The 20,218-nt window shown below is 48.1% G+C and overlaps 1 protein-coding gene across 5 annotated transcripts in view; it reads left to right on the plus strand.

Moving 5' to 3' along the window:
* GLT8D1 (glycosyltransferase 8 domain containing 1) overlaps nt 1–20,218 on the plus strand; it is a 71,646-nt gene that overhangs the window by 30,719 nt on the left and 20,709 nt on the right. For all 5 annotated transcript variants that reach the window (XR_003942596.1, XR_003942595.1, XM_030207673.1 and 2 more), the window contains exons 5-8: nt 636–753; nt 4,269–4,353; nt 17,256–17,368; nt 19,376–19,542. Coding sequence is in view for 3 of the 5 variants with exons in the window: in XM_030207673.1 (XP_030063533.1) it covers nt 636–753; nt 4,269–4,353; nt 17,256–17,368; nt 19,376–19,542 (483 nt within the window). In the remaining 2 variants the exon portion in view is untranslated. The remainder of the gene's footprint in view (nt 1–635; nt 754–4,268; nt 4,354–17,255; nt 17,369–19,375; nt 19,543–20,218) is intronic.

Consider the following 20,218-nt stretch of genomic DNA (forward strand, 5'->3'; position numbering starts at 1 on the left):
TAAACGAAATTAAACCTGAACAGATAAGAACGTTTTCAGCATTTTACAAAACTTAAAATAACTCTGTTCAACTGTAATCATTAATGGAAGAGAATTCCATTTAGGGATGACAATAACCAAGAAAATAGTATTAATTATCCTCATGTAGTGTATACTGTTAAAGAAGAGAAGACAGAGTCATTTGGTCCTGCAATTATTGAGAATAACCAAATAATGTCCTAGAAACCATGCTCATTAATAGACAAATTTAAGGTCATGAATAATCTGAAACAGCAAACAAAATGCCTTAAGCAGTATATGTTTGACCAGTGGAAGCCAGTGTAATTTTAATCTATATTCTGTAACATTAGTAAACTTATTTACTCTAAAAATTAATCTTAGAGCAGTGTTCTGTATGAGTTGAAGTTTCTTAAGATATTTGAAATTTAACCCTAAATAGAGTACATCTTTGGCCGCTATGAATTTAGCTGGCCAGTGCTGAATATCAACTTGGCCGGCTATGTTTTTAGTGGCCAAAGATAAACCAAATATTCAACGCCAGTAACCAGAAACGGCCCGTCTACTTCCTGCATTCTGAATAATCGGGCCCACTGTGATCTTTGCTTTTCTTAATCCAAGCTGTTTTTATTTTTCAGAGCGTGGCTTAGTGGTACCGAGCTGAAAAACCTGAACTATAAAATCTTAGATTTTGACCCTCAGATTTTGGAAGGGAAAATACGGGTGGATCCTGAGCAGCCAGAATCCATAAAACCAGTAAGTGCCATCTCGTCTCCTGTCTACTGCATATGGATGATTTGCCACATTTGCCCAAGATCCTGGAAGAGAGAGCCCTCTGTTTATAGTTAAAGCTCCCAAGTTTGGTGTAGGGATATTTGTAAGATATTGTCTATAGTATTTTACTGTCACCTGATTTTTCATGGTGGATATGGGATGCTATAGAGCCTTGTTTTATGGTATTTATTGCTAGGGTGCACCATAAATATCACACAGCTCAGAGATAGGCAAGTCAATAATATAAACCAAAAACTCCAAATTGCTGTGCATAAGTTGACCTTAAAAATTGCCATTGTAGAAATAAAATTCATATATTTTAAGAATAGTACATTATCCTCCAGATTCTATAAACTTGCATGTGCAAATTTATGCCCTAGTGTGCAAATTTGCATATGCAGGTTATGGAATAAGGTCAGTTGCTCTCACAACTTAATTTAATAAGTGGAGTTAATTGGCATCAGTTAGCATTTACGCGTACAACTGTCTTTAATCACTATTCTATAATTGTGCGTACCTGTTCCCATTGTGTGCAACTTCTAGGGGAGGGGGATGTAGGAGGTCATGGGCAGGTCAGGGCATGCCAAGGAAGTAGGCGCACAGGTTTATAAAATACTAGGAGTTAGGCGCCTAACTGCCAATAGTTAGGTGTGAGCACTTACACCAGCGTTTGACACAGCGTTAGGCGTGAAACTGCAGAATTATGCTAGTATTGTATAACGAAAATACAAAAGAGAGGGAGACCCAAAGCAAAACAACAAAAGCAAATAGCAATAAAGCACAAGGAGCCTTCAAGAAAAGGGGTGTCTCAACCTCGCTTTATTGCTCAGACCCGACATGGTCTGTGTTTCGGCAGCAACCGCCTGCATCAGGGGTCTATCAATGGTATCTGAATTCGAGAAAAAACATCCAGTGTTACAGAACACCCATGTTTTTAAAAAGACAAATGCTGCTGTAAACTGAAATAAATGGCGCCAAGCCAAATAGCCCAAACGCAAAACAGATTCAATAAAATCTTACCGCCCTTAAGTGGATGACACTGTTATCCAGTGGCATAGCACAAGTGGGCCTGCGTGGGCTGGGGCCCTCCCACTTTGGACTCAGACCCACCCAAAATTGTGACACTCTTGCTGTGGCTGATGGGGAGCCCTAAACCTTGCCAGCAGAAGATTTTCACTCCTTGGGCAGGCAGCACTCTTCCATGTCAGCCAGCAGCACTTGTCTTGAGCTGATGCTGAGACTGGCCCTTCTGCATACGCTTAGTTTTTGCACATGCAAAAGCACTGAGCATGCACGGCCTGCTGGCAACAGCATCAGTTTGAGGCAAGTGCTGCCAGCTGCCGTTTGGAAGAATGTTGTTTGTTCGAGGAGGAGGCAGGGTTTGGGGATCTCCACCAGCTCAAGTATTTAATATTTGGTGTTTGTGGGGAGGGGTGGAGAGAGGAGCAAACTGGAGGGGTGCTGGGGCGAATTCCATGCCCACCCACCTTGGGCTCAGGTCCACCCAAAATTAGCCATCTGGCTATGCCCTTTCTGTTATCACTCAATAATTAGAATCAGCTGATTGGCTGAATTTATAGTGCAGTTGTCTGTTTGACAAACATTTAGTATAATATCCATGAGTTATCTTTTACATATAACCCTCTGACTGTCTGTATGGGTAATATGCTGAGGTTGGAGTCTAACTGAGGGGCTATACATGTACATGTCACTCCGACTCCTGCAGCGTAAGGGATAAGGAGGTTCCTGCATTGTTCTGCAGAAGACAGTGGCTCATTGGTGGCTCGACCTTGCAGTCTGGGTGAAGCAGTGGTAGGCAATGTTCCCTCTAAGATGTGGGAGTGTCCTCCAATCGCATTCCTGCCACTGGGCGGTGTTGCTTCAATATTGTGTTGATGCATGTGGGAAAAAAGAACCCGAATTATAGCTATGTCATGCAAGGTTCCACGTTAGGAGTTACGGACCAAGAAAGGGATCTGGGTGTCGTTGTCGATAATACACTGAAACCTTCTGCTCAGTGTGCTGCTGCGGCTAGGAAAGCGAATAGAATGTTGGGTATTATTAGGAAAGGTATAGAAAACAGGTGTGAGGATGTTATAATGCCGTTGTATCGCTCCATGGTGCGACTGCACCTTGAGTATTGTGTTCAAATAATGAGTGGAGTGGAGCAGGTGGATGTGAAGCGTCTGTTCACGCTTTCCAAAAATACTAGGACTAGGGGGCATGCGATGAAACTACAGTGTAGTAAATTTAAAACAAATCGGAGAAAAGTTTTCTTCACCCAACGCATAATTAAACTCTGGAATTCGTTGCCGGAGAAAGTGGTGAAGGCGGTTAGCTTACCAGAGTTTAAAAAGGGGTTAGACAGTTTCCTAAAGAACAAGTCCATAAACCGCTACTAAATGGACTTGGGAAAAATCCACAATTCCAGGAATAACATGTACGTTTGTGAAGCTCACCAGGTGCCCTTGGCCTGGATTGGCCGCTGCCATGGACAGGATGCTGGGCTCGATGGACCTTTGGTATTTTCCCAGTGTGGCATTACTTATGTACTTACGTGTTTTCAATCACAGGGGATGGGCAGGACCTCTGGAGTCCTACAGAACATGCCTGTTCCTCACTATTGAAAATGTGATATTGAAACAGCACCTCCACTGGCAGGAATATAGGTGGAGAACTTCCACATAGCTTAGAGGAACGTTGGTGGTAGGATAACAGTAGCAGCAGTAGGAAGGGGGCAGGGAGTGGGGGCATACAGATGCTTTGTCCCTTCACAAATGTTTGGCTGGCATCAGCTAATCCTATATAATAATTTGCACCTCCAACGTTCCATCACTGTCTGGCTGCCTGGGTTCGTAACATCTCATGACGTCTGCTAGCCTCTAGCATTCCATTCCCCCTCACTGCCCCGCCCTTGTGTCAGAATGTAATGACGTCAGAGGGCGGAACAGTGAGAGGGAAGGGAACGCTGGAGGCAAACTGACGTCAGGATGTTAACAATGGAAGGGAAGCCAGCCAGAAAACGATGAGGTGCAAAGAAAGAGAGAATCGCAGCACATCGAGGGGAGGGCAGAGCAGAATCGATGGACATGGATGGGATGGGAGGAGAGGATAGGAGAGGAGAGGAGAATCACGGGACACGGATGGGAGGGCAGGGAAGAGGAGAATTGTTGGACATGGATGGGAGGAGAGGGAAGGGAAGAATTGCTAGACATGGAGGGGAGGGGAGGGCAGGGGAGAGACAAAAAATCGCTTACAAGAGAGCCTTTCTAGGGCCCATTTCATTGTTGAGGAAACGGGCTGGGTTCCACTAGTATAGTTATATTTACCTAGATCTCTTATATAGAAATCAGCATTATTTTTAGTTAATTGGCACACATTGAATTTTTTTAATGTGCCTTATAACAGCTTATATGTTGAATATTGGCATGTAAAAACAAACAAACAACAGAGCACACTTGAATAGTGATTTTTTACTTTATTCCTTATTCTCTCAGTTAACCTTTGCAAGATTCTACCTGCCTAATTTATTGCCGGATGCAGAGAAGGCGATATACATGGATGATGATGTGATCGTGCAAGGTAACACGACTCTACAGTTACATCCACTGGACCAAATGAATGGTGCATGTTAACTATACAATAAAATTAAAGAGACCTTATCCTTATAGTGTGGAGATAAATTCAATCCAAACTCTGAAGCGTATCCCAAACACTGTTCAATTTCCTACATTTATAGATGATATCGATCACAGCAACATTCACAACTATTTATAGTTGCATATTATATCTTAAATGGGGATCATCAGATTTTTTGATCACCTCCACCATCTGGGGAGACCCCCAGCATTACATTGGTGACACCCACTTCTTCATTGATCAACCTGTATACGATCTTAATTTTCTTTACTATTTTTTTCTATTTTTTTTTTATATCCAAATGTTCTTATATACATCAACCTTAAAGATATTTATATTCTTCTTCGTAAAGCAACAATTCCATACTTTTGTATACAAATAATGCTTGATGCTACTTAGCTACTTAGCTTTTAAACAACTTTCAGCAGCGATGTTTTCTCCCAGGTCAAACCTCCGCCAACATGGCCAGGTTTCGAAAATCTTCGTCAGGGAAGAGGCATGCATCACTAAGTTCGCTCCTGCATATAGAGAAAAATGAGTGCCCATTTAAAAGCTAAGTAGCATCAAGCATTATTTGTATACAAAAGTATGGAATTGTTGCTTTACAAGGAAGAATATAAATATCTTTAAAGTTGACGTATATAAGAACATTTGGATATAAAATAGAAAAAAATAGTAAAGAAAATTAAGATCATATACGGGTTGATCAATGAAGAAGTGGGTCTCCCCAGATGGTGGAGGTGATAAAAAAATCTGATGATCCCCGTTTAAGATATAATATGCAGCTATAAATAGTTGTGAATGTTGCTGTGATCGATATCATCTATAAATGTAGGAAATTGAACAGTGTTTGGGATATGCTTGAGAGCATGTTAACTATACACACAGACTGGGGGACAACTTTCACTGTGCTTGACTTGTGTTCAGCCAGGTGGTAATAATGTGTATGCGTGTGTTCTTCTATTGTGAGCAGTGAAAGGGAATAACAACACCCTGAATTATTAATTATTGAGTGAAAAGCCACCTTTCACAATAGACAGCATGTAAACACCCAAAGAATAGAAAGAAAAAGGGACAGATCAAGCGTCTCAGCCTGACTAAATTTGTCTTAGAGCCTAATGAAAATCTTGTTGTTAACAAGGATATAGGACCAGTCTCTGCAGATAAACAGAACACAAAAAGTGGTGATGACCCAGGATGAGAGTGAAGACTAAGGAGTCCAATGTAATAAAATATGTCTGCATCAAGGGTCCAAAAATGAGTGGATACACCCAAAGATAGATTTACAATGTATCAATTTATTGCCTGTTCATTGCTCCATGAATCAAGCATCTCTGTCTGCTTTGTGTGAATAGAAAGTGACTTTGTCTTGAAACAAAGACAAAGCTAACATGGATTTAGTGAAGGGAAATCTTGCCTCACCAATTTATTATTTTTCTTTGAAGGGGTGAACAAATATGTAGATAAAGGTGAGCCAGTCAATATTGTGTATCTGGATTTTCAAAAGGCATTTGACAAAGTACCCAATGAAAGACTCCAGAGCAAATTGGAGAGTGATATAGGAGGTAGTGCTCTATTGTGAATTAAAACTGGTTAAATGATAGAAAACAGAGAGTAGGGTTAAATGGTCAGTATTCTCAATGGAGAAGGGATAGTAGGGTTCCCCAGGGGTCTGTGCTGGGACCATTGCTTTTAACATATTTATAAATGATCTAAAGATGGGAGTAACTAGTGAGGTAATTAAATTTGCTGATGATACAAAGTTATTCAAAGCAGTGGCGTAGCTAGGGTAGTTGACACCCGGGGCCGGTCATTTTTTAACACCCCACCCCCCAAATCCAGTACTAGGCATACCGAGAATACAAAACACTCAGGACCTATAGCGCAATTCTACCATACCATAAGCAGTCATTTCTACAAGTCACACAAGCATCTTAAACGCTACAGTGAGCACTAGAACATCAATTCACCTATTGTAAAACGAAAACAGACAGATTAGTACAGATCGTCGATCCTGCACAGTCAATGCCAACCGAAAGCCATGTCTTTTTCACAAACACAGATACACCCTAATCCACTATAGAATAAGTAATCATAAACTTTCTATTTAGACAAAAATTAAACTGAACCCCCGATGCCAGACTCTGCATACAATGCAACACCACAGAAACAGAAAATGTCCCCTAGTACTGTGCAAAATATAAAATTTGAAAAAACTAACAAATCCGATCACTTTACAAATTAACAAATAGAAATAAAACAAATATAGAAAATAAAATACCATTTTATTGGACTAATATATTTAGCTTTCAGAGGCCAAAACCTCCTTCCTCAGGTCAATACAGTATAGTGCTGTTATAGTATCCTATCCTGACCTGAGGAAGAGGGTTTTGTTCTCTGAAAGTTAAGTCAAAATGTATTAAAAATTAGTCCAATAAAATGATTACCTTATTTATATGTTCTATTTATAAACATTTATTAACACAAACACAGATACAGGGTATGATACATACCTGTAGCAGTTGTTCTCCGAGGACAGCAGGCTGATTGTTCTCACGACTGGGTGACGTCCGCGGCAGCCCCCACCAACCGGAAAAAAGCTTCGCGGGACGGTCGGCACGCAGGGCACGCCCACTGCGCATGCGCGGCCGTCTTCCCGCCCGTGCGCGACCGCTCCCGCCAGTTGAATGACTAGCAAAAGATGAAACACACAACTCCAAAGGGGAGGAGGGAGGGTAGGTGAGAACAATCAGCCTGCTGTCCTCGGAGAACAACTGCTACAGGTATGTATCATACCCTTTCTCCGAGGACAAGCAGGCTGCTTGTTCTCACGACTGGGGTATCCCTAGCTTTCAGGCTCACTCAAAACAAGAACCCAGGTCAATTGAACCTCGCAACGGCGAGGGTACAACAGAAATTGACCTACGAAGAACAACTAACTGAGAGTGCAGCCTGACCAGAATAAATTCGGGTCCTGGAGGGTGGAGTTGGATTTACACCCCAAACAGATTCTGCAGCACCGACTACCCGAACCGACTGTCGCGTCGGGTATCCTGCTGGAGGCAGTAATGTGATGTGAATGTGTGGACAGATGACCACGTCGCAGCCTTGCAAATCTCTTCAATAGTGGCTGACTTCAAGTGGGCCACTGACGCCGCCATGGCTCTAACACTATGAGCCGTGACATGACCCTCAAGAGCCAGCCCAGCCTGGGCGTAAGTGAAGGAAATGCAATCTGCTAGCCAATTGGAGATGGTGCGTTTCCCGACAGCGACCCCTAGCCTGTTAGGGTCGAAAGAAATAAACAATTGGGCGGACTGTCTGTGGGGCTGTGTCCGCTCCAAGTAGAAGGCCAATGCTCTCTTGCAGTCCAATGTGTGCAACTGACGTTCAGCAGGGCGGGTATGCGGCCTGGGGAAGAATGTTGGCAAGACAATTGACTGGTTAAGATGGAACTCCGACACCACCTTCGGCAGGAACTTTGGGTGGGTGCGGAGCACTACTCTGTTGTGATGAAATTTGGTATATGGAGCATGAGCTACCAGGGCTTGAAGCTCACTGACCCTACGAGCTGAAGTAACTGCCACCAAGAAAATGACCTTCCAGGTCAAGTACTTCAGATGGCAGGTATTCAGTGGCTCAAAAGGAGGTTTCATCAGCTGGGTGAGGACGACGTTGAGATCCCATGACACAGTAGGAGGCTTGATAGGGGGCTTTGACAAAAGCAAACCTCTCATGAATCGAACGACTAAAGGCTCTCCAGAGATGGCTTTACCTTCCACACGATAATGGTAAGCACTAATCGCACTAAGGTGATTCCTTACTGAGTTGGTCTTGAGGCCAGACTCCGATAAGTGCAGAAGGTATTCAAGCAGGTTCTGTGCAGGACAAGAACGAGGTTCTAGGGCCTTGCTCTCACACCACACGACAAACCTCCTCCACTTGAAAAAGTAACTCTTTTTAGTGGAATCCTTCCTAGAGGCAAGCAAGACCCGGGAGACACCCTCAGACAGACCCAACGCAGCGAAGTCTACGCCCTCAACATCCAGGCCGTGAGAGCCAGGGATTGAAGGTTGGGGTGCAGCAACGCTCCGTCGTTCTGCGAAATGAGAGTCGGAAAACACTCCAATCTCCACGGTTCTTCTGAGGACAACTCCAGAAGAAGAGGGAACCAGATCTGACGGGGCCAAAAGGGCGCTATCAGAATCATGGTGCCGCGGTCTTGCTTGAGCTTCAGTAAGGTCTTCCCCACCAAAGGTATGGGAGGATAAGCATACAGGAGGCCGGTCCCCCAATGAAGGAGAAAGGCATCTGACGCTAGCCTGCCGTGTGTCTGAAGTCTGGAACAGAACAGAGGCAGCTTGTGGTTGGTCTGAGAGGCGAAAAGATCCACCGAGGGGGTGCCCCACTCTCGGAAGATCTTGCGTACCACTCTGGAATGGAGCGACCACTCGTGCGGTTGCATGACTCTGCTCAGTCTGTCGGCCAGACTGTTGTTTACGCCTGCCAGGTACGTGGCTTGGAGAAGCATGCTGTGGCGGCATGCCCAGCACCACATCCCGACGGCTTCCTGACACAGGGGGCGAGATCCGGTGCCCCCCTGCTTGTTGACGTAATACATTGCAACCTGATTGTCTGTCCGAATTTGGATAATTTGGCAGGACAGCCGATCTCTGAAAGCCTTCAGTGCGTTCCAGATCGCTCGGAGCTCCAGGAGGTTGATCTGCAGATCCTTTTCCTGGAGGGACCACAGACCCTGGGTGTGAAGCCCATCGACATGGGCTCCCCACCCCAGGCGCGATGCATCCGTCGTCAGCACTTTCGTGGGCTGCGGAATTTGGAATGGACGTCCCAGGGTCAAATTGGTCCGGATGGTCCACCAGAGCAGTGAAGTGCGGCAACTGGTGGAGAGGCGGATGACATCTTCTAGATTCCCGGTGGCTTGAAACCACTGGGAAGCTAGGGTCCATTGAGCAGATCTCATGTGAAGACGAGCCATGGGAGTCACATGAACTGTGGAGGCCATATGACCCAGGAGTCTCAACATCTGCCGAGCTGTGATCTGCTGAGACGTTCTGGTCTGCGAAGTCAGGGCCAAGAGATTGGTAGCCCTCGCTTCGGGAAGGTAGGCCTGAGCCGTCTGGGTATTCAGCAGCGCTCCTATGAATTCCAGAGACTGAGTTGGCTGGAGATGGGACTTTGGGTAATTTATCACAAACCCCAGCAGCTCCAGAAGTTGAATAGTGCACTGCATGGACCGGAGGGCTCCTGCCTCCGAGGTGTTCTTGACCAGCCAATCGTCGAGATATGGGAACACGTGCACTCCCAGCTTGCGCAGGTAGGCCGCTACCACCACGAGGCACTTTGTAAACACTCGTGGGGCAGAGGCGAGCCCAAAGGGCAGCACACAATACTGAAAGTGCCGTGCGCCCAGGCGGAATCTGAGATACTGTCTGTGAGCTGGCAGTATCGGGATGTGAGTGTATGCATCCTTTAAATCCAGGGAACATAGCCAGTCGTTTTTCTGAATCATTGGCAGAAGGGTGCCCAAGGAAAGCATCCTGAACTTTTCTTTGACCAGGAATTTGTTCAGGCCTCTCAGGTCTAGGATGGGACGCATCCCCCCTGTTTTCTTTTCCACAAGGAAGTACCTGGAATAGAATCCCCGCCCTTCCTGCCCGGGTGGTACGGGCTCGACCGCATTGGCGCTGAGAAGGGCGGAGAGTTCCTCTGCAAGTACCTGCTTGTGATGGGAGCTGAAAGACTGAGCTCCCGGAGGACAATTTGGAGGCAGGGAGGCCAAATTCAGGGCGTATCTGCACCGCACTATTTGGAGAACCCACCGGTCGGAGGTTATGAGAGGCCACCTTTGGTGAAAGAATTTTAACCTCCCTCCTACCGGCAGGTCGTCCGGTACGGACACTTGTAGGGCGGCTATGTTCCCGTGGATCCAGTCAAAAACCCGTCCCCGGTTTTTGCTGTGGAGGCGCAGGGGGCTGCTTAGGCGCACGCTGTTGACGGGAACGAGCGCGCTGGGGCTGTCCCTGTGCCTGACGAGGCCTTCGGGCCGGCTGGTTGTACCTACGCTTCGCAAAAGAATAGGGTGCAGCCTGCCGGGCCCGGGAAAAACGCCCGCCCGTGGGGGCGGGTGCTGAAGGCGCCCGGTGGGAGAGCTTGTCGAGAGCGGTTTCCCGCTGATGCAGTTGGTCAACCATCTGCTCGACCTTCTCACCAAAAATGTTATCCCCCCGGCAAGGGACGTCAGCCAGTCTCTGCTGGGTGCGGTTGTCCAGGTCAGAGGCGCGCAGCCATGAGAGCCTGCGCATCACTATACCTTGGGCCGCAGCACGAGATGCCACGTCACAGGTGTCAAAAATCCCCCTGGACAGGAACTTTCTGCACGCCTTCAGCTGCCTGACCACCTCCTGATATGGCCTGGACTGCTCCGGCGGGAGCTTATCGACCAGGTCCGCCAGCTGTTGCACATTGGTCCGCATGTGGATGCTCATATAGAGCAGGTAAGATTGGATGCGGGTCACGAGCATGGAGGATTGGTAGGCCTTCCTCCCAAACGAGTCCAGAGTGCGAGACTCCCGCCCCGGGGGCGCCGAGGCGGTATCCCTCGAACTCCGTGCCCTCTTGAGAGCAGAATCCACGACCGCTGAGTCATGGGGCAACTGGGGCCGCATGAGCTCTGGGTCAGAGTGGATCCTGTACTGGGACTCTGCTTTCTTGGGAATGGTGGGGTTAGTTAATGGTCGCACCCAGTTCCGAAGCAGCGTCTCCTTCAGGACATTGTGCAGCGGTACCGTGGAGGACTCTCTAGGTGGTGATGGATAGTCGAGGACCTCGAGCATCTCGGCCCTCGGCTCTTCCACAGAGACCACGGGGAAGGGAATGCTAATAGACATATCCCGCACAAAGGAGGCAAAGGAGAGACTCTCAGGAGGGGAGAGTTTTCTCTCCGGTGACGGCGTGGGGTCCGAGGGAAGGCCCGTAGACTCCTCTGAGGAGAAATATCTCGGGTCCTCCTCTTCCCCCCACGAGTCCTCATCCTCGGTATCGGACATTAGCTCATGTAGCTGAGTCCGGTACCGGGCCCGGCTCGACGTCGAGGCACCGAGGTCTCGGTGTCGTCGAGCGGTGGACTCCCGCGCCGGCGGGGACGGAGCTCCCTCCATCGACGTCGACGGGGACTCCACCTGCGTGGCGGTCGAGACCGGCACCGCAAGCGGCGGCGGTGTCGACAGCCCCGGCGCCGGGCTAGAGCTCGCCGGCGCCACAGTCATCGGCGTCGGGGGCGCAAGCACCCCCGACGCCGGCACAGCCTGGCGCATCAGCCCTTCCAGGATCCCCGGAAGGATGGCTCTGAGGCACTCGTCCAGGCCCGCTGCCGGGAAAGGCGGTGGGGCCGGTAAGGGTGTCGGTGCCAAAAGCTGCTGGGGGCCAGGAGACGGCACCGAGGTGCCGGAACCCCGACGCGTCGGTACCTCCACCACCGACGGAGATCTCTCCTCTCTGCGATGACGCTTCGGCGTCGACTCCTCTTCAGGGTGCACCGAGGGCTCCCGGTGACGGCGCTTTTTGTCCTTTTTCCGGTGCACGTCACCGGCGCCGGAGGGCATGGAGGAGGAGGAGGTCGATCCCCCTCGGTCTCGAGGTACCGGGTCCGACAGGGTTCGGTCCCGTGGCTCACGAGCTGAGGGAGTGACCGGGGCCGACTGCCCACGCGGCCTCTCAACCCCGCTCTCACCGGCGGACCGGCGGGCCGACGGGACCTGTTCTCCTGGGGTCGCTGCCATCGGTGCCGATGTCTCGGGCATCGATACCGGTACCGAAGAACCGGCCTTCGATACCGATGCCGTCGAGGTCGACGTCGAGGGGCCGGCGCAAGTTCCAAAAAGACGGTCCCGTAGAACTTGCCTCGCAACCTGAGTCCGTTTCCGGAGACCGAGACACAAAGCACACGACTTGAGATTGTGCTCCGGCCCGAGGCACTGGAGGCACCAAGCGTGGGTGTCGGTCTGCGAGATCGGCCGGCCGCAGCGACCACACTTTTTAAATCCACTCGGGACCTTCGAGGACATCGACGGAAAAATCGCGTCGGCGAAGTCAAAGTCGGCAATGGTGGCTAAAATCACACCACGAAAAACCAAACCGACCGAGCGGCCACTAGGCCGCAACGTGGCGTCCCCGCTAGAAGCGAGGGAAAAAGGGGAGCGCGTGCTCCACACGCGCGAAATCCCTTTTTTTTTTTTTTTTTTTTTAACAATACAAAAGAAAGAAAAGGAAACCGAACGGGGGTTCAAAAGCGACGATCCGCGTAAACGCGGTCAAAAATCCGGCGGCTGAACAGAGAGAGAGGCAATTGCACAACTCTCTCCAGTCGCGGAAAAAAAGTAACTGGCAGGAGCGGTCGCGCACGGGCGGGAAGACGGCCGCGCATGCGCGGTGGGCGTGCCCTGCGTGCCGACCGTCCCGCGAAGCTTTTTTCCGGTTGGTGGGGGCTGCCGCGGACGTCACCCAGTCGTGAGAACAAGCAGCCTGCTTGTCCTCGGAGAAAATACTATATCCTAAAGCAAAAAAATTAAAAAAATATATTTTATTTACAGTTTGTTGTCTCTGGTTTCTGCTTTCCTCATCTTCTTTTCACTGTCTTCCTTCCATCCAGCTTCTGTCTTCGCTCTTTCTCTGAAATCCAGTGTCTGCCCTCTCTAATGTGCCTTCCATCCAGTGTCTGCCTTCTCTCTCTGCCCCTTCCATCCACATCTGCCCTCTTTCTCTCTCCCCCTTCCACCCACCATCTGCCCTCTTTCTCTCTGCCCCTTCAATCCGTCTGCCCTCCCTCTCCCATCCATCCAGGGTCTGCCCTCCCTCTCCCATCCATCCAGGGTCTTCCCTCCCTCACGCTCACCCCCTTCCATCTAGGGTCTGTCCCCTCTCTCTGCCCCCTCTTTTCAGCCCCCTCTTTCCACCTGCACCTAGTTCCAGTTCCAGCCCACATCTCCCACCTGCCACCCTTTTCAGCCCCACTATCCCACCAGTCCCCAGCCCTTTTCTCCCAGCCCCCAGCCACTTCTCCCTGTCCCCTTTTCAGCCCCTAGTTTCAACCCCAGCCCTTTTCTCTCACCAGTCCCGAGCTTCAGCCCCAGCCAGTTCTCCCTGTCTCCTTTAAAGCCCCCAGTCCCCACAGTTTCAGCCCCTGCCCCTTTTCAGCCCCCAGTTCCAGACCCCTTCTCCCATGAGCACTTCCCTCCCCAGTCCCCTTCTCCCCTCTGAGCACCCCCACCCTCTCCAATCCCCTTCTCCCATCTGAGCACCCCTCCTCTGAACTCCCCCACCCCCTCTCCAATCCCCATTCTCCCCTCTGAGCACCCCCACCCTCTCCAATCCCCATTCTCCCCTCTGAGCACCCCCACCCTCTCCAATCCCCTTCTCCCCTCTGAACTCCCCCCCTGACCTAGTCCCGTCCCCCCTCCATTGAAGCCACAGAGCCCTCTTCTCCTGCCACCGCCTGCCTTTTTCTTTTTTTTTTAAATCCGTGCAGCCACGCAGGCAGCACTTCGGCTCTGCCCTGTGTGTGCTGCTGTGAAAGAAGTAAATCGTCAGCGCTGGCTTCGGGGCTTCCCTCGATGTCCCGCCCTCTTGTGAGGTAACTTCCTATTTCCTCGAGGGCGGGACATCGAGGGAAGCCCCGAAGCCAGCGCTGACGATTTACTTCTTTCACAGCAGCACACACAGGGCAGAGCCGAAGCGCTGCCTGCGTGGCTGCACGGATTAAAAAAAAAAAAAAAGGCAGGCAGTGGCAGGAAAGAGACGCGACGGAGCACCCCCCACCCGCGGACACCCGGAGCGGACCGCCCCCACCGCCCCGCCCTTGCTATGCCACTGATTCAAAGTTGTTCATTCACAAAAAGATTGTGAAAAAATAACAAGAGGACCTTAGGAGACTGGGCATTCAAATGGCAGGTGACATTTAACGTAAGCAAGTGCAAAGTGATACATGTGGGAAAGAGGAACCCAAATAGCTATGTAATGCAAGGTTCCACATTAGGAGTCACCTACCAGGCAAAAAATGTTTTAATTGGGTTTTTTTTGTGGGAGGGGGTTGGTGACCACTGGGGGGGGAGTAAGGGGAGGTGATCCCTGCTTCCCTTCGGTGGTCATCTGGTCAGTTAGGGCTCTTTTTTAGGACCTGGTCCTAAAAATACATGGACAAAGTCCGGCCGGCGAAATGCTCGTTTGAGCTGGCCTTTTTTTTTCCATAATAAGGTGAAGCCGGCCATCTCGTAACCCCGCCCCCTTCCTGCCTTCGCTACCCTCCCAACACGCCCCCTTGAAGGTTGGCCGGCGCCGTGACAAAACAGCAGTTGAAGCCGGCCAAAATTGGCTTTTGATAATACCGATTTGGATTGAGAGATTGCCGGCGATCTCCCAATTTGTGTCTGAAGATCGCCGGCGATCCCTTTCGAAAATAAGCCTGAGAGTAAATTAGGTAGTCAAGGAGAAAGAGTTAAGTTTTGTCCAGTTCTGGTATAAGTTTCATTGTGTTGCAAGGTTCAGGTGTTTAGGTTGGATCATTATGGTATGCCTTTTTGAACAAATTGTTTTTTAATGATTTACGGAAGTTTGTTAGGTCGTGCATTGTTTTCATGACGTTTGATGGTGCATTCCTTAGTTGCGTGCTTATGTAGGAGAAGCTGGATGCATATGTTGATTTATATTTTAGTCCTTTGCAGCTTGGGTAGTGGAGATTTAGGTATGTGTGTGCTGACCTTTTTGTGTTTCTGGTTGGTAAGTCTATGAGGTCTGCCATGTAGACCGGGGCCTCGCCATGAATAATTTTATGAACCAGGGTGCAAGATTTTGAACGTAATTCGTCTTTGATTGGGAGCCAATGTAGTTTTTCTCATAAGGGTTTGGCGCTTTCGTATCTCGTTTTTCCAAATATGAGTCTGGTTGCGGTGTTTTGGGCCGTTTGGAGCTTCTTAATGATTTGTTCTTTGCATCCCGCATAGATTGCATTGCAGTAGTCTAGGTGACTTAGCATCATTGATTGTACCAGGCTGCGGAATATTTCCCTTGGGAAGAAAGGTTTTACTCGTTTGAGTGGAACATTTTCTTTGTTGTAGTTTTCGCTTGGCTTTCTAGCGTGAGGTTTTGGTTGATTGTAACTCCGAGAATTTTCAGGCTGTCTGAAACAGGAAGGGTGTAGTCTGGGGTGTTTATATTGGTGGGTTTGTTCGTGTTGTATTGTGATGAGAGGATGAGACAGTGTGCTTTTTCTGCGTTGAGTTTTAGTTGAAATGCATCCACCCACGAGTTCATGATTGCAGGCTGAGTTTGATTTCGTTTGTAATTTCTGTTAGATTGTGTTTGAACGGGATGTGTATCGTGACATCGCCTGCGTAGATGTAAGGGTTATGGCCTTGGTTTTAGGATCTTGTCAGATACTTGTGACCTTGATTGGCCACTGTTGGAAACAGGATGCTGAGCTTGATGGACCTTTGGTCTGTCCCAGTATGGCAATACTTATGTACTTATGAAGCAATTAAAAGGCAATGAATGGATACATTGTAGACCCATCTTCAGTTTCAGACCTGTGATTCGAGCAAATTTTCCCAAAATGCAGCTGGGTTGGGTCATTGTGAATGCTGCACCTCCGAGTCTCTGGATACTTCAATAAATCTCTCTTTATTATATTGGACAGCCTAGTCTTCATTCCCATCCTGGGATGTCACCATTTTTTTGTCTTCTTGCCTTCTTAATAAAACAGGACCTTAAAAAAAGGTGATAACTGAAAAGAAATGATTTGGATTTGGCTCATACTTTTCTCAGTAGTTCAAGGCGAGTTAAATTAAGATACAGTAGGTGTTTTCCTGTCCTTGAAGGACTTACAATCTGAAAGAATGGAAGGTTAAGTGATATGCTCGAGGTTTAAGATAGTAAAGAATTGGTTTATTAGTTCTGTGGGTAGCTAACATTTTTATATCCTGTATTATTGTATATATATATTTTTTCTAATTCATGTAAACCTCTTTGCCGTACAAAGCCATGGGAATCGAACCTGGCTTCTCTGGTTCTCAGCCTGCAGCTATCCCCAGCCCTATCACCTCTGATGCACAGCAAGGTCTGTCAGGAGCTCTTCTATGTCTTGCAACTTTCCCTAATCAAAGGGGCACAGAGCATTTCTAAGAGGGTTTTTTTGGGGGGGGGGGTTGGGGGTAGGCTGCAAGATTCCATCTTTCCTTGCCGGTTACTGCTGAGGTATGGTGGCAGCGAACATTTTCCTAGGAGTACTATTCAAAGTACTACTGCAACAAAAAGATACAAGCTTCAGAGTTTTGTAAGAGAAAGCAGTTTTTAAATGGCCTACACATTGCAAGGTACACAAGTAATTTTTACCCACATACTTTCTATTAATTTTCAGTGAGAAAGTGGAAGTATCCTTTCATGTTGCCTAAGGAAAAGTACTCACATACATCTGATCTTTTTTGTGTGACTGCTTTTTTGACTAAAATAATGCATGTAGTTTTGAAAATGAAAGAGTACGCATGTATTTCCAAACACTGCTCCAGGAACTCTTCCCTTATCGTGGGTATAATTATGCATGGGTGTTATTCTACCCAGTTAGGACAGGAAGTTTTTAAAAAGTTCACTTCTGTAGGATCAGAACTGTTTTACCTGAGGAGAAGGCTCTGAACATTGGCCTCATAATGTTAGGTAGAGACTGAGTATTTGGCTCTGGTGCAATGTGGAACTCTGTTAATGCCATTGGTAGCAGTGGTGAAGTGAATTGTACATAGTTTTTGAACAGCACATTTCTTGACTTTCAATTTCTGCAGATGATATCCTTGAACTTTACAACACTCCTCTGAACCCTGGACACGCAGCTGCTTTCTCTGAAGATTGTGACTTAATCTCTGCTAAATTCCTTGTGCGAGGAGCAGGAAACCAGGTGTGTTCAGTTCTAATGAAACCAGTGTTAGGTTTTAGCACTGTCCAGTTCATAGGTGCTCTGTATAAGAGGTTTGAGGAGGCACATTACCATCAACAAAACAATCTTTCCCTGCTGTGTTCAAAAAGTGCCCTCATTGTCCCTTTACTGTTGACACAGGTATGGTCCCTCCATCCTGGGATGGGGTGTGGCAGGACTTAAACGGCCTGCCACACCCCATCGCAGCCCCCACTAGTCCTGCCCCACTTCACTTTAGCCTCCCCAAGCATCTGAGTCAGTAATCGCCTATGGTCCAGTTGCAACATTTTAGAGAGTAATTTTCCATTTCTTCACAAGGCTTGGAAGTCTCTACGAGGTCAATTCTTTAAAGAGCCACCTACAGTTAGGCACCTATAGGGCAATTTTATAAAGTATGCCCTCAGTTATGCACAAGTCATATATGCACATATACGTACATATGCGCCAAAATTCCACCAAAGCATTATTCCATAAATACACATCTATCTTACGTATTGCATATTTTGTAGGTAGGAATTCACATAGACAGAGTCTGGCAGAGCATGGGAATGACGTACACTTATGTACATATCACCAGCACTTAGGAACACACACACCAGCTCTATGGCTGGCCCAAGTGCTCACACCTAAATTATAGAGATGTATTTTTGCTGTTACGCTAGTATTTTATAGAGGAAAATGGCCTACATTCCTTTAGAGCAGGGGTTCTCAACCCAGTCCTTCTGACACACCTAAACAAGAAGCATAGCCAGGAATATTTTACAGGGGGTCTTCTCCCCCCCTCCCCCAGTACCTTAAAATTCTCTCAGCTGCACTCTTCACCCAGGCAGCAGCACTCATAGGCTGCCTGCAGCCTGCACTGGGATTTCCTCCATGAACCCTCTCGGCATTCACAACACAGGAAGTTACATCAGAAAGGGTGGAAGAAGTCCCAGTGCAGGCCACAAGCAGCCTATGAGCGCAGCTGATGCTGCCCGGGTGAGAGTGCAGCTGAGAGGATTTTAAGGTGGAGGCGGGGGGCCAGGTCCGACAGGGGATGTGTACTCCACTGATGCACCTGATTTAAATATGCCACTGACCTAGTCAGTCAGGTTTTCAGGATACCCACAATGAATATGTATGAGATAAATTTGCATACAGTGGAGGTGTAGGGCACGCAAATCTATCTCATGCAAATTCATAGTGGGCATCCTGAAAACATGACTGGCTAAGTGTGTCCCGAGGATTGGGTTGAGAACCGCTGCTTTATAGAATAGGCTCCTACTTGGTGCCCAGTTAGTGAATTGCCCCCTAAGTGACCCCAGAGCCAGTTTGGTTTTTAAGACACCTGCAATGGATATACATAAGATCAGTGGCATAGCTACATGGGGCCACAGGGGCCTGGGCCCCCTTAAATTTCCTCTGGGCCCCTGGTTTTGCTGGCAGGGGTCCCCAACCCCCGCCAGCTGAGGCCTTGTCCAGCGCCGGTCTCCGGCCCTGCTCTTTCTTCCCCCTCATGTCCTGCACACTTCTTTTAGTGAAATTGAGCTCAGTTTCACTAAAATGAGCATACAGGATGTGAGGGGGAAGAGCGATCAGGGTAGGTAATGTGGCGGCGCCGGAGACTGGTGCTGGAGAAGGCTTCAGCTGGCGTGGGTTGGGGACCCTCACCAGCCAAGTTAGTTGCTGCAGCAGTGGGTGGGGAGGGAGTGGCAGGGTGGCGGCAGACCAAAATTGCCCCCCACCTTGGGCTCTGGCCCCCTCCTACCGCGAGGTCTGCCTACACCCCTGCATAAGATAAATTTGCACATATTGGGTGCCCAATGTATGCACAATTATTTCAAATGCAGGATCAGTAGGACAGGTTTGGGAAGTCCTTTTTTGACCTCTTCTGGGTTCCATCAGGTAACATTGGCAGCAGTGATTTCAGGGCTGCCATGGTACATCTGTGTTTTGTGTTATCATTGTAAAAGAGACCATAAAACAGTGTCTTCTCCCTTTTGCCTCCAGTACAATTATATTGGTTTTCTTGATTATAAGAAAGAGAGAATCCGAAAGCTGGGTTTAAAAGCCAGTACCTGCTCTTTCAGCCCTGGTGTCTTTGTTGCTAATCTAACGGAATGGAAACAACAAAACATCACAGAGCAGCTAGAAAAATGGATGAAACTCAACGTGTTGTAAGTGCATAAAAAAGCATATTTCTTTTCACTTCAATGTAAGAGACATTTTTGTGTATATTACCACAGCAACATTTCTCCTGTAAGTCACTGATCTGAATCTGCCCAGTTTGGTTGAGGTTGTAAAGTTGTTACCTGGGTTGCTCTGCTGGGTGGGAGCCTTGGGTAGCAGTGCATGTTTCCAACCTCTGCTCTTGGGGTTGGAAGATGCTGGGAGTACTGCAGAGGCAGATAGTGCCCTCATCAAAACTCAAACCTACCCTTTCATTGGGTTTCGAAAGACATGATGACACATGTCTTTCAGCTGCAGGATTGCTGCTGTTCTGCTAGACCAGGCATGTCCAACCTTGGCCGTCACCAGGTTGGGTTTTCAGGATTTCCGCAATGAATAGGCATGAGATCTATTTGCATACAATGGAGGCAATACATACAAATGGATCTCATGCCTATTCATTGCGGAAATCTTGAAAACCCGACTGGATTTTTGCCCTCGAGGACCAAGGTTGGACAACCCTGTGCTAGACTCTTTCAGTGAGACGGACATGGGAGGGGACTTATGGTACCTGTATATATGTTTTTTATGAGTAACTCTACTGTATAGGGATGATTTTATAAATGATTTCTTTTGCCCGTAAAAGGGTTTTTATAAAATTACCCTGGTGCATACTTGTACGTG

Source organism: Microcaecilia unicolor, chromosome 6 (assembly GCF_901765095.1).
Source record: "Microcaecilia unicolor chromosome 6, aMicUni1.1, whole genome shotgun sequence".
Classification (NCBI taxonomy): domain Eukaryota; kingdom Metazoa; phylum Chordata; class Amphibia; order Gymnophiona; family Siphonopidae; genus Microcaecilia; species Microcaecilia unicolor.